Consider the following 14,095-nt stretch of genomic DNA (forward strand, 5'->3'; position numbering starts at 1 on the left):
CTTAGCTGTATATTGTGTGTAATATACACATGTGTTATAGCAGCAGTAATACAACATGTGTAACATTATGTGCACAACACACTATATACAAAAATGCATATTCTATTACACTATTATAGAACTATATATAGACCTTACACATCTATACAATACAGATCACAGTAAATTATATACATTACATTGTGTTTATAGAGAGAGTATGTATAGGGTATGTGCATATACCTATACATAGATATGGATCCATCCACACAGCTACACACACATGTGCAATGTATGTGTCTGACTGTTTATTTAGATTTTCCATGGAGGCAGGAGTTCTTTAACAAACTTTGATAGAAAATTCCTCGTCAAGGCTGGCATTTGAGCCCCCCCATCCTCACCAGGGCCACAACCGCCGCTGCGTGTTCCCCGGCAGCCCGACCAAGTCCTGCAGCGAGCCTTGTCATTTCGCCTCAGCTCACCCCTCTTGCTGCTAGAACACAAATACTTTGAATACATATTTTCAGTTTGATAAGATTTATTTGTAGGTATCTTACAAGAGATGCAGTACCGTAAGTAACATTAATTACAAATTATGTTGCAAACATCTGTGTGTGTATATACATTACATTTATGTATCTGGTACCTCATTATTAACCCTACCTAGGTGCCGCGTGTTTACCCGCACGGCTGAAGGAAAGAGAGCAGCGCCCAGCCATCATAAGCTCAGGGAAGTCAGAGCCCTAAGCCCACGTGCCAGAAATCCTGTATGAAGCCAGCAAATTAACTGTATTTGCATAGACTAACGATGTCCCACAGTGCTGGGGAGCCAGGCGAGCACCACGAGGCCACGTCACTGCCCAGTGACTCCCAGGCCCGTTTTGTGGTGAGGTGGGGGGGCTTCCCGAGCAAAGCGGGCTGCACCCTGGCCACAGACAGACAGAGAGCCAGGCACACACCCCGCAGATGCACAGACACGGGCACCCACCCATATCCCTCTGCAAAGGCCTGGCAGTACAGCCCCTCTGGTATCGCTGCCATGCTCCTGCACACAAGGAGTCTGCTCATCAACTACTTGCCATTAGTTAATGAAGAAAGAGCTCTGAGGCCAGCCCTCTGCACTGTGGGGGTGCCACAGGCCCCAGCACCCTCCGGCACCCAGCCTCGGGGTGCTCGGACCACGGGGGACGTTGTCCCAAGGGTCTCACCTACACTTGCAGGGCCGGGCAGGAGAGGCCATGGGCTGGAGACGCCTTGGTGGTCTTCAGTGCCACGCAGAAAGGCAGCCCCGCATGCCCTCCAGCCTGCGCCGTGGGAGGAGAAGCAGCAGGGACACGGGGGTGAAGGACTCGGGATGGACACTCCAGCCTGGTCCCAGCTCTTCCAGAGGACTCTTGACTTCAGCAGAGGAACCTCCTCCAGCGCTGGAGTGGCCCCTCCTCTGCTTCCCCACACCACGGCAGCCACTCACTCCGAATTAAACATCAAATTTATTGCATAATACTGTACTATGTGTACACACATCGAAAATAACCATTCGATATAGTTGTAGATTTGTCTTCAATGCTGCATTAGAAAGAGGCCAGCGGGCTCTCAGAGTAGCCCACAGCTTGTCTTGAAAAAAACCCAGAAGCCTAAAACCTTTTGTTACGAGGTGCGAAGTTCAATACCGTATATTGAACGTGGTGCATAAATACTATGTCCTAATAACAAGTCAATGTCAAAACCACCCCAGGCTTAAAATGAGATTTACATCAAGACCTGAAAAATGGGAGGAGTGGGGGGATGTCATTCAAACTTCATTTAATGGGGAGGGTGAGACTGGGGGAAAGAGGATAAAGGCTCTTACAGGACAGATTTAGGTAATGATTTTGCCCAGTGGAGTCCTAACGTACGTTTCCAGTCTGATTCATACAGATTGTCCTTCAGGGCCCCCCCAGCAAAACAGCTGCCAAGCGAAACGGCTCCTCTCAAACAGCCAAATAAAGTAACTCTAACTGCAAAAATAAAACCAGAGGGTTATCACTCAGCGTGGATCTCACACATTTCTTTTCTCCGACCTGGTAACACTGGAGAGCTTGTACACCCCTCCTACGCTCACACCCCGCCGCACGCTGACACACGCGTGGCTCCTCCGGAGAAAGGCGGCCGCGGTCAAAGCAGCCACCTCACCTTGTATGGGAGTAACAGGTCTGTTCGCAGGGAACAGCAGGGCTCGGCGAAGCCCACCCGTCCAACTTGTGCACTCGCCAGGAGAGAAACACGAGAGAGATGCAGTTCCAGAAACCCGTTACTACAGGTACGGTTTGTCCTTCCACAAGCCTGAACACAAACCCCGCTCCAGAGGAGCCCGAGGCTACTTTAAGAAGATGTCGCTTGAAAACAAAATTTGAGACAAGTGAGGAAAAACAAGCCAACCCCGCCCCAAACCATCACATTCTCCATGAGGCATCCCGGTGCAGAAAGACAGAGGATCACTAACACACCACCCTGGGGGTCACAGACGACCTCCCAGTCCCAGCACCGTCCACCAAGGACCAAAGGGCAGAGGGGATATTTCCATTCGAGGCAAGCAAGAACCAGCTTGCATTTAAAAAAGAGGGGAAAAAGGGTGGGGGAAAATCACAGCTTTTCAAAAAGGAGATCACTATTTTATCCTCAATTTCCACCATAGCCTAAATGCAAAGACCATCAAAATACTTAAACTGGACTAAAAGGAGAGGTAAGTGTGTGTGTGTGTGTGTGTAGGGGCCATGAAAGCAAACTACAAGGAACTGTGGGGAGAGCAGTGGTCTGAAGTTGGAGAGCAAACACCACGCCCCCCGAACCGCTTTTGTTCAGTAGATGAGGAAGTCTGAAGCACCAGCCTCTCCCTGCTGAAGCCCCACAAAATGCTGGCGGCCTCAGGCTGAGACTGCATCACCTCAATCTATTATTATTATTATTATTAATTATATTTTCCCCAAAAATGTTCTGATCCATTCCCTTACAAAAATAAAGCCAAGCCCATCGTTTTCTTCCTCCGTACCCAGGCGTCTGCGCCTCTCCCACACAGGTCAAGCCAAGCTGAAGCCCTCGTAGTGATCGATGGCTTGCACCAGCCGGGCGCTGAGGACCTCCTTGCTGCTGTACTTGGGCAGGTCCAGGAGGTTGTAGCAGGTGTGCGCCACGGGCAGGTACTGCTCCCCGCTGCCGGTGGACTGGATGACGATGCGCAGGCTGGACATGCCGTAGATGGGAATGCGGTCGCTGCCCGTCAGAAACACTACGAGAAGCAGAGGGACAGTGGGACAGGTCGGGCAGGCGACACGGCACCGAGGGCTGTTGCGCGAAGGCGAACCCCATCCCCAGCCGGACGGGGCCGAAAGGCCGACCGAACCCCGGGCAGGGCAGGGCTGCCCTCGCAGGGGAGCAGAGGCAAGAAGCAAGGCCAAAGACGAGTAAATAAAGCAGCCCACGGCACCCCCTGCCCTGGAAAGCTGCCCCTTACGCGCGGGCAGGGTAAAGAGGAGCAAAGCGTGGACGGCGTGATGCCCTGGGGAGGGGCAGAGGGGGCCCAGCCGCCCCCCCACCCCTGCTGCCAGCCCTCCCAGGCACAGCATCCCCACACCGGGACCAGGGCTGGTTCCACCTCGCTGCTCCCCACCACACTGGTACTCCCCCTGAGCGTGGCCCTCGTGCACTGTCCCTGCCACGGCGGGTTGGGGAGGTGGCAGGGTGACCCGCAAAAGCCTCTGCTCTGAACCAGGAGTCCTGGGACCCTCTCTGCACAGCTGCAGACCTCAGCGGGCAAGTCTTGGCTGAGCCATTTTTCCAACCCAGACACGCAGGACAAATTGCTGCCTGCTCGTTTCTTTGGGGGAAAAAAACCTCACATAAAAACACTGACCTTCGTCGCCCAGCAGTCACAGAATCACAGAGTGGCTGGGGTTGGAAGCGACCTCTGGAGCTGCTCTGGGCCAACCCTCCCTGCTCAAGCAGGGCCACCCAGAGCAGCCTGCCCTGGACTGGGTCCAGCTTTTGAGTATCTCCAAGGATGGAGACTCCACGAACTCTCCAGGTGACTGTGCCAGTGCTCAGTCACCCTCACAGGGAAAAAGCGCTTCCTGACGTTCAGAAGGAACCCGCTGTGTTTCAGTTTGTGCCCGCTGCCTCTGGTCCTGTCACTGGGCACCACCAAGAAGAGCCTGGCTCCACCCTCTTTGCAACCTCCCTTCAAGTCTTTGTGCTCCTTGACGAAGTCTCCTGCAAGCCTCCTCCTCTCCAGGCTGAACAGTCCCAGTCCTCGCAGCCTTTCCTCACAGCAGAGATGCTCCAGTCCGCCAGGCATCAGAGCAGCCCTTTGCTAGAGCCTCTCCAGCATGTCCATGTCTCTCTTGTACACTGGGGAGTCCAGAACTGGTCCCAGCACGCCAGGTGTGTCCTCACCAGTGCTGGGTAGAGGAGGAAGATCACCCCCTTCCACTGGCTGGCAGCACTCCCTGCAGTGCAGCCCAGGGTACCATTTGCCACCTGTGCAGCAGGAGCACATTGCTGGCTCATGGTCATTGTGGTGTCCACCAGGACTCCCAAGGGAGCAAAAGTCACTGGCTGTAGCAGCAAACTCAGAACCACCTGCCCTTAAAACCACGCCTTTCTCCTTGTCTTCCCTTCTGTCCCCAAACAAAGCGACTCCTCCCCAGCAGCTCCGATCTGTGGGTGGCTGGGACACTTGAAGCAGCTCACACAGATGCACTTCCTGCAGGGGATTTGCTCCCCTTCTCAGCATCCCCCCTCTCATACCAGCCCAAGGAGACCACCATCAGGAGGGGAGGTATCTGCTACCCTGTCACACCAAAACGTGGTCTCATTTTCCTGCCACGTTACACACTAGCTTCTCCCGTCAGCTGCCACCCCTCCACTGCCCCGCTGCCCCTCCGGAGTGCTGCCGTGCCTGAAAGCCCAGCTCGCAGCAGGAGGAACCGGATGAAGTATGGGCACTGGGGGCTGCCGTCAATTCACCGCCTGGCAACGCCAACGGATGGATACTGCCCTCCCTCGTGAGAAACTGCAATGGATCTCGCACTGCAGACACCACCCGCTGATTTTGAGGGTAAAAATGAACACAAAAGAAAGAAACAAAAACAAGAGAGGGAGAAAACAGATTATCTGACTAGCAGATAACTCAGGAGATCGCCCTACATGCTGGATCATCTTCTAGCACTTCATGCAACGTGCCATAATCCTAGAGCTCTGCAGAAACTCCCACCTGAGTCTTTGATTTCAGGAGATGCTCTGCACCACTGCAAGATACTTACAAAGAAATTTCTTCTTCTTCTCCAAGGGAAATGCATGAAAGGTTTCCCAAAACATTCTCACAGTTGGGTGTGTCGCAGTGTAGTCTCCCTTATACACAGCGCTCTATTAAAACACAGAAAGTCACATCACTTCATCTGGCACTACAAAGCGAAGACCAAGTAGAACCCAGACCCGACCTCTTCCGGTGTCTGACATCAGATCAATGTCTGACGGTTACAAAATGGAGCACAGGATGGCTCGTGGGCAATAGCACGGCTCAAAGACCCAGCAAAGGGGCTTCCTAGCAACATGTGGAAGGCAGGCGCTAGGCTTGTAGCTCTTCAGCTATTTACGTGTGTCACGAGGAATCCTGGAGTTCCTGTTCACAGGCTGGACTCACGAACAAGATCATGCGCTCTGCATTGCAAAGCCACTTCTACTGCTGAGGCTGAGACAGAGCAAGTAACTTGCCGGTCTACAGATTCTGAGAGGGTACAACTCTTGCTTTGTGTCCAGACTCCCCTTTGCACCCTTGGCTCTGTACTTTTTGCTCTGGTGCAGTGGAGCGAGTTCTCCCATAGGTGAAGACCCTGACTTTGTCTCTTCCCTTCAGTCTTAGGTTTCATCCATAAAAACAGCAGAGGGCAATCCTTCTCCTCTGTCCTTTCTCATCTGGAATTTCCTCCCTGATCTTTATCAGTAGCAGGACAGCCCAGTAAGAAACTTTTCATATGAAAAATGGCAAGGTGTACAAGGACCATAAAAAAAGACATCTGTGGCTTACCACATCTCATGTCCCAGGCTAGTGCCCACCTCATGCAACTGCACAATGCTGGTACTTGTGAAAAAGGAGAAGAATACAACAAGAGCAAAGCTTTACCTCCTCCAGTTCTTCCCAGTTGTAGTTACTGTTTCCAACTATCATGGCCCTGAGCTCTGTGGGCTGGAAGAGTTCCAGGACTTTCCCTCCACACACTTTCAGGAAGCCAGTGGAAAAGGCCGTGTACCACTCATGGATGGAGAGGTTGAAGATGTAATTTACGTAGGCTTCAACAAATTCTTCCCTAGTGCACCGAGAGAGAGCAGGCAAAGGAAAGCACTTTTAGTCATATACCTGAGCAGCAGCAATGCTAAGTTTTCCTGTTTCTGCCTGCAATGTGTCTTGCAAGCATGAGTCCCCAACCAGCTCAACCCACTGCCCTCCTCTCACTGAGCTGAGTCACTGCAACCTGGACAAAGTATTAGGCAGTGAGTACCACCACACGTCCGCTCAGCCCCAGGCAGCGGCAGCATGGGAGGTCCCCCAGCAGCCCAGGCTCTACGCTACCAGTAAACCCACCCCGTGGCCTTGCATTCAGCTGCCCACAGGGCCAGGAGGGAGCTGGAGGGACAGCAAGCACTGGGGAGGTGTCAGGAACAGAGCCCTCTTCCCCGTGGAACCCACAGCCTGCACAGAGGTTGCGTTAAGCAAATGCCAGGATTTGGTCACCGGAGGAACATGTCCCCTCCCTCGCCCAGCTCCTGCAACCCTATGTTTGGGAAGCCCAGGAAGCCACCCACGGCTCTTCCCAGACCACCTGCAAGGGCCTCCGACGCCGGGCTGCTGGGAGCAAGCACGCTGCTGGGGAGAGGGAACAGACTGTGCCCAGACCACCACCTCCAAACCCAGAGCCTCGCAGAGCCCTGGTTAGGGGAATTTTCAGAGGCAGCTCCTGCTGACTCTGCCCCCGATGAGTCTTGCCAGTGGTTCAGCACTTCCAAAGCCAAAGCTGTAGCCCAGAGGCAGACTGAGGAAATCTGGCTTTGATAAGTCCTGATCTGAAACTGCACAGCCAGATCCCTCCCTCTTGGCCCCAAAGGGAAAGCCACCCAAACCCCCCCCCCAAAAAAAATCAAGAAACACCCCTCACTGCAGAGCAAGAAAATAGTCTCAGAAAGCATGGAAACCTCCTCTTCATCCTTCACACTCTAGTTAAACAAATACAGGACACATGTATTTGGAGTACGTGGCAAAGAGAATCATTCTTCTTTGAATGACAGCCCTGTTTTGCTTCAAGGGTTCCCAAGAACAGCATTAAAATTAAAACAACATTCTGTAGTCATTGGCAAGAAACTGGTGGCAGGCCCTAGCCAGACCCTGTCTCTGGATTTTTTCAGGAGGTTAAGCATCTTTATTCTGCTCTCACCTTCCTAGTCTCAAAGCACCGTGGTCCGAGTGCAACACTAGAATTTTATTTGCACAATGATTTAAAATATTTCCCCCCCCTTTCTTTTTTTTTTTTTCCATCAGACAATAATGTACCAGCCTATGTGGCAAACTGGGACACGAAACTACTCTGAGTGGGTGGAGCTGGAGGTTTTGCCTGACATTTGAGAGCAGCTCACACCTGCACTCAGAGGATAAGCAGGTCAGGAATCCAACACCTCCATCTCTAGCTGAGGACGTCACAGCTGAGGGAAATATTTGGACCTTTTGGTGGAGGAATTCTCAATGCATATGCTATGTAAAAGCAAAGAGCAGGTGAGAAAGTAAAAAAAGGAAAATAAGGAAGCAGACAAATATGAAAACTTGGAATAAGAAATCATATAGTGAAGGGGGAGTTATTTTCCAGCACATTTGTTTTATTGTCATTTTCCTGATAGTCACCCGAGCATTAGGGAAATCCAAACTGATTAAGCACTCCACTGTTGCTTAATACTTCTCTGGCTGTTTCGGTCATGAACCCTTTATCAACAACATTTTGTATTGTGACACCCAATATGAACTCCACAGGAGAAAGGGAAAATGCAGGCATTTCCCACTTGGCATTTTTCCATTGCACAATCCTGCGCACTCTTCAGTTCCCAGCGAACCTTCCTCAGGCAGGAAGGGCAGTGCCCAAAGACACGCACACAGCAAACTACTCAGGCCAGGAGGGCAGCAAATCGGTTCCTGGCCTCTAAACGTAGGGGTGGAGGAAGTCATTAAGCACTGTAAAGTGGATGAACTGACAGCCATTTCTAGACTCGGATTTAGAGGTCAGCTCGAGTTCAAAACTCTGGTCAAGAAGAAGCAATTGCATTCCGGAATGCGTTAGCCGGTGCAGTCACAGACTAGCCTTTCCCGTTAAGGATTTGCTTCTCTTGTGGCCTACCCTGACTTAATGAACATTTGCAGGAGCTAAGCTGGGCGCTCTTCCCAAACATTTGCTCAGCTAAAATCTTTCCTCCCTCTAGGCCAGTATGGCACACAGTAGAAAAATGTCTGGGTTTGAGCATACATGCCCAGTCTAAAACCCTAAAGGGTACTATCACTGGCATTTTCATCTTTCCTTCACTGTCACAAGCATAGCTTAAACTCTCTTCTACTCGTCTGAAGCCCACCTGCTCTTCGCAGGGAGACAGACTCACACTGCTCCATCTACCATGTGGGTTTTGCACAGAAGCAGCTATTTAGCTGTAAAATTGCACCTTTTGGGGCAGTAGTGAAGTAGGTAAGAAAGCAACACAGACAAAGCTTTTCTTACAACAATGGCTTTAGACACAATCAGAACCCTTTTAAATAATCAGATTAATGGGAAATGACTTCATCTCCAGGCTTGCCAACAAGGTCTTCAGCAGTCCCAGCACAAGCCCCTGACCATGCTGCTGACCAGTCACTGGATCACACTGTTGTGCCGGCAGAGAGAGAATCTGAACGCTGCTTGAAGTAACAAAAGCGTTTGTAGAAATCCAATTACAGGATTATGAGAAGAAAATAGTTTAGCAGCTGGAAAAAAGAAAGGGGGGGAAATGGTAGCTGTGCTGGTAATAACTTGCGGGTGTTCAGTGAAATAGAATGGAATCTACGCACAGTAGGGCCTTACGGCTCTAAACAGGGATGGTGGCCCTCTGTCAGCCCTACTCGAGGGCAAATATTTCCGGCTCCCGAGTTAATGGTATAAACAAGTTTGCCAGGTTCGGTTTTGCCGGTCACATACAGTTCCTCTCTAAACCATCAGGGAGATTAATCTTCAAGGGCCAGAATCATGTTGCAATTGCTATTTACTATGAGAAAACTGCCACGGGTCTACATGAAGGCCTTTTATAGGAAAACTGTCCATCCAAAAGGGTGGATGGTCCACCCAAAACGGTGTGGGACATTTTCCAAACATCAGTTGAGAGATGATTAAAACTTGCTTTCTATTCAAGTGCCACTGGCATCCAGTAACTTTTGAACAACTGGTCTTAGAATCCGTTCACAGTGACTTCTAATTCTCTCCCACACTTCACCTCAGCCAAATTTTCTGCAGCATTGCACCTGCCTTCACTACGCGTCCATCCCCACATATGCCCCACTTACCTATTGTTCTTCTGCACCAGAATTTTATCTCCATCTTCAATCAGGTTCTTCTGCTCTGTCACACCATAGCTTTCCCTGCAGATCTACATAAAACCGGAGAGTTAATTTTACCAGAAGTACTTTTCAAGGCCGTAAGACTGCAGAAAGATACAGGGTTCCCTTTCACAGCTGATGACTAGCATGTGAAGGGTGGGCCAGAGAAAAGGTACATTCAGGACATTACTTCTCCACACCAAATGCCCTGCATGCTTCACCACTTTGCATCATTTACATTTGCTGTAGAACTGCTATTAAGTCTAAATGCAAACTCAGAAAGGAAAAAAGTTATTCTTTTAGGTAAATTTCCTGTGGGAAAAAAAAAAAGAGACTGATAACTAAAAAATTGTATTTCACTAATCTCACATGCTCTGGCAATAAAAACGACTCCCTTTTTTGTAATAGAAGCTCCATAGGTTAATTCATCCGCTCTCACTGCAAGGTGGCACGACAATGGACGGCTTCCTGCCTTTGCCTGGCCTAGGATGGCACCAGTACAAATGTACATTTTGTACACACAAAACTGGTCATGTGGAGAAAATGCAAAAGGGTCAATTTTCAAGGTGTCACCCACAAAAGAGGCTCAGATTTTGATATGCAAGATGAGTTCTTAATTTCAAGGATGGGATACCAGTTATTTATTCATTTCAAAGTCTTAGCAGATGTGTCTGTATGTCTTTATATATTATGCAGTATTTAGTGCAAAAGAGAGAGAGTAAGAATGCCCTTTTGCACGAAAAGAGAATTTGGAGAAAAATCTCTTTTGGTACTTCAAAGGTATTCTTTTTTCACAGTCTGCATTATCATCATTATGGCTTCATTACCTCTTCCTGAACTGCAGCTCTCACCTGCATGAGAGACAGCCAGACCCAGGTCTGACTCACTCCAGAGGCAAGTTTGAGCTAAGAGACTTTACGTGCTCTCATTTATGAAACAAGGAAATGGACAACACTCTCTTAGCTCAGCAAGGATTTTCTTCACAGTGTGTAGCAGAGTTTTCTGGCACCTTGTTTTTACCCCAGGCAGGTCCTGGACAGAGAGTCAAGAACCAAGATCAAGTTCAAGACGAACCCATCACTCACAACCTGTTAGAGCATGAGGACTTTAAAGCAAAGACATGGAAACATGGAAGCCCTTACCCTGCCCGAGTCAACAGAGGAAAACATAGCTTGGAGAATAATGATGCCATATCTCTTTGTGAGTTTCTAAATGTTTGCACGTGATGAGGGACGTACTTGATATTCCGATGTACATCAAGACCAAACTCTTAATTTCAGGGAATCTCCACCATGTAACAGAAACTACTGCATCTACATTACTAGCTAGAAAAAAAATTCTGCTGTAGTAGCACAGGAAACCTGACTACCTCAGCATGTCTCCAGCAATAGCCTCCAGCATTTTGTTTCTAAGAAAGCCTGACCAAGTACACTCACCATAAATTTTTAAGTTAAAAAGTACTAGTGTTATCACAGCAAGGAAAATTCTGAATGGTGTTAGCATTTCAAGAATTGATCTAGTGATGTCAAAGTCTAACTTCCAGTTTCAAGGAGGATTCAGGAATATACTTCTCACTGTCTAGTGTGAGAACTTGGCCACTGGCATCTAAGTCAAGTGACAACACAGTCACGTGACAACAAGGCTATATATTGAAGATCACTCTGCTTAATCTACTTACTAGCTCAGTTTTCATGACCACATACAAAAGAACAAGGGAGTTGACAGCAAAGAATTTTAACATTTTAAGATTAACATTTGCCATTAACATGGGGTATGGGCTACAGGCATGGTTTGGAATAAACCATAATACACATGAATAAGTAGATGAGCTTCAACTGTACCACAGCAATCACAAAGCTGATACATTAAATGTGTCTTACTGTAAAATTCAAGCAGAATGTGTCTTCTACGTCTTCACCAGGGTAATCTAAAAGTTGCTGAAGACTCCTACATGACAGGTAGGGAAAGAAATAAGGGGAAAAAAAAAAAACAACATATTCAAAAAGCCATACATCTAAAGGAGAAAAGAAATTCAGCAAAAGTAAACAGCATCATACATCAGGGTAACAGGATTGCAAAAGAGAATCTCTGAGTCACCTGAAGGGGCAAGAAAGAAATATACCTCAAATAAAAAGATGCTTTGATAGATGCAGGATAAATGCCAGTTCACACAAGGTCTCAATATAGTCTATGCCTACCTAGTACATGGATTCCCTTTAATGAGCCTGGCCTTAGAATAGAATTACATTTCCAGTTCTGAAGGAGTGCTAGACATTTATGCCATCACCAAAAAAAGGTCTGAGGGAGTGGAGGAAGAGAGAGTGGTGGATTATATCTGTATCCCATTATGTAGAATATATTATGCTCCCATCCCTCAAAATCCTGCTGCAGCCTTCCTGGAATTTTACCTCACTATTGTTAATACAGCTGTAGCTTTGTGCAGGTAAATCAGATGGCAACTCTGAAGAAAAAAGAAGACAGCAGTCAGACAGTGGGATCTTAACCTCTCAGTGTCAGAGGGAACCAATATCCCCACGCAGTTAGGCCAAAAAGAATCAATACGCCGTTCAGGAAAAGTCATTCCTTCACTCCATTCAAATCCCTTCTTTCTGGCATGGGAGCAGGTCAGAATTACACTGCTTGAGAGATGGGGCAGTTGACATCCTATGCACAGTTCCCATCCCAGGCTACGTCAATGAGACATGCAGTGGATCTGCTTGCTAAGCCAAGCCTGGCTCAGGTGGAAAGGCTGAGGCTGGGATCCGGGGTCATGCACACAACCAGACGGTGGAGGGACTGGCCTCCACCCCTGTTTTCAAAGGAGTGTAGTAGGTATCTTTTGGCTGCGTTGATATCCAGTCTCTGGGGGTCAGGAAAGTGAGTACAGAGGTTAGAGCCTAAGCAGATGGGACCCATAGCCTGTGGGAGACGAGAAGTCTTACATGAAATTCACCACCGGCTTATGAACTTTGCTAGGATTGCAGCCCTCCAAATTAATCAGTCTCTCAAAAGGATCAGGAGGTGTTTTGTTGAACAGCTTTTAGCCAGTTTGGCATTTCTTGTTCTCAGATTCATGGTCCCCCTTCCCAGAAAGGCTGCAAATTTTGTTTCCCATACCTTCCTTCCGTAGGGGACAGCTCCTTCAAATCCTCTAGGCAGGGCTTCACATTCAACAGTTTTTTGTACAGAGCCAAGGGAAAGTGAAGGTCTACCACTGTGAAGTTGTATATTGCAAGGCCGCATATGATGCCAATCAAGTGAAACCAGTTGTGTTCTACAAAACACTGCAAAACCACACACAGAAATCCGGGTGAGCCACGCTGTCATGGGTGCAATGAACTCTACCCTTTCCCCCCTGCACTAAGAAGACAGCCCCTGCTTTTCCAACTGGGACAAAATCAGAAAGCTCCCATCAGGTCCCAGTTTGGTTGTGAATTCCTAGCTGGAGTGTGGCACAGAAATGCAGATTCAGAAACCAAACCGTGTTACATTTTTAAGCCATGATTAGCTGTGGAAACAGCAACAGCTGCTTTCCACCTTATCTGCCTTTTATTTCCTTAGACATTAACAAAGCTTCAACATTTGCTGTCTACGTCCTACAAGAAGATGTGTTAACAATTCTCTCCCTACCACCCCTCCTACTTTCTATTAAAATCCCGTGCATAACCACAGTGCTGCCCAGGCAAATCTACCAACACAGGCGTTGGGATAGTGGCCTCCATTCCTGCGCGCCTCTACTCTCACACTGGTACGGCAGTCACAGACTGGCTGCCTGTATTTGTTAAATGTTGTAAATACGCGACTTTCATATTTTCAGTGCTTACACTGTCAATATTCTTAGAGTCAAAGATTTGTTGTTTTTATAGCATTAACACGAGGAGTAATAGCTCCATAATACTGTTTACAAGTTCCAAAAGGTGACGTGTAATTTCCTTCCTTGTAAAACATAATCAATGAATTAAAAGAAGCCCCACCAGGGCACCTACACCCTAAGGGAAGACTGACAACAGCACTTCCCATCATGCTAGCCAGGGAGGTGAAGAAAAAAAGACACAAACCACCATCTCCAGCATAATGCTGTCTGACAGGTACAGAACGTGCACTCCACACCCTTCCAAAACCAACCAGCTCTCACTACAAACCAAGTTTCTTGTTGTGTAAGAGCTTCCTCACATAAACCACTAACAAGTTTAGACCCTGAAGGTGATAGTGATGCATGACTAAGTGGATTGGTTGCAATTACATGAACAGCAAGGGAAGCACAGAATTCTAACGCCATTAAGATCCAAACCTCTGGTTCTGTAAAATTAGCACCATTATGACGCTCCTGATAATAACAGTTCTATTAACTGTCATCTGACACTTAATACAAGTTTTATTATGGGACAAGAATAAAGAGAAAGAGTCAACTCCTTAACAAGCACAATGATCGCCATTCTACTGAAGTTAATGAACCTATACTGATTTCCTCTGACTGAAAACAGA

The 14,095-nt window shown here is 48.1% G+C and overlaps 1 protein-coding gene across 3 annotated transcripts in view; it reads right to left on the bottom strand.

Moving 5' to 3' along the window:
- Positions 1–499: 499 nt before the first annotated feature.
- HERC3 (HECT and RLD domain containing E3 ubiquitin protein ligase 3) overlaps positions 500–14,095 on the bottom strand; it is a 54,796-nt gene continuing 41,200 nt past the window's right edge. For all 3 annotated transcript variants that reach the window (XM_075421520.1, XM_075421518.1, XM_075421521.1), the window contains exons 20-25: positions 12,728–12,894; positions 11,491–11,557; positions 9,578–9,660; positions 6,137–6,320; positions 5,277–5,379; positions 500–3,244 (exon numbers count right to left, since the gene is read on the bottom strand). In XM_075421520.1, the coding sequence (XP_075277635.1) occupies positions 3,036–3,244; positions 5,277–5,379; positions 6,137–6,320; positions 9,578–9,660; positions 11,491–11,557; positions 12,728–12,894 (813 nt within the window). In that variant the 3' untranslated portion in view covers positions 500–3,035. The remainder of the gene's footprint in view (positions 3,245–5,276; positions 5,380–6,136; positions 6,321–9,577; positions 9,661–11,490; positions 11,558–12,727; positions 12,895–14,095) is intronic.

Source organism: Opisthocomus hoazin, chromosome 5 (genome assembly GCF_030867145.1).
Source record: "Opisthocomus hoazin isolate bOpiHoa1 chromosome 5, bOpiHoa1.hap1, whole genome shotgun sequence".
Taxonomy (NCBI): Eukaryota; Metazoa; Chordata; class Aves; order Opisthocomiformes; family Opisthocomidae; genus Opisthocomus; species Opisthocomus hoazin.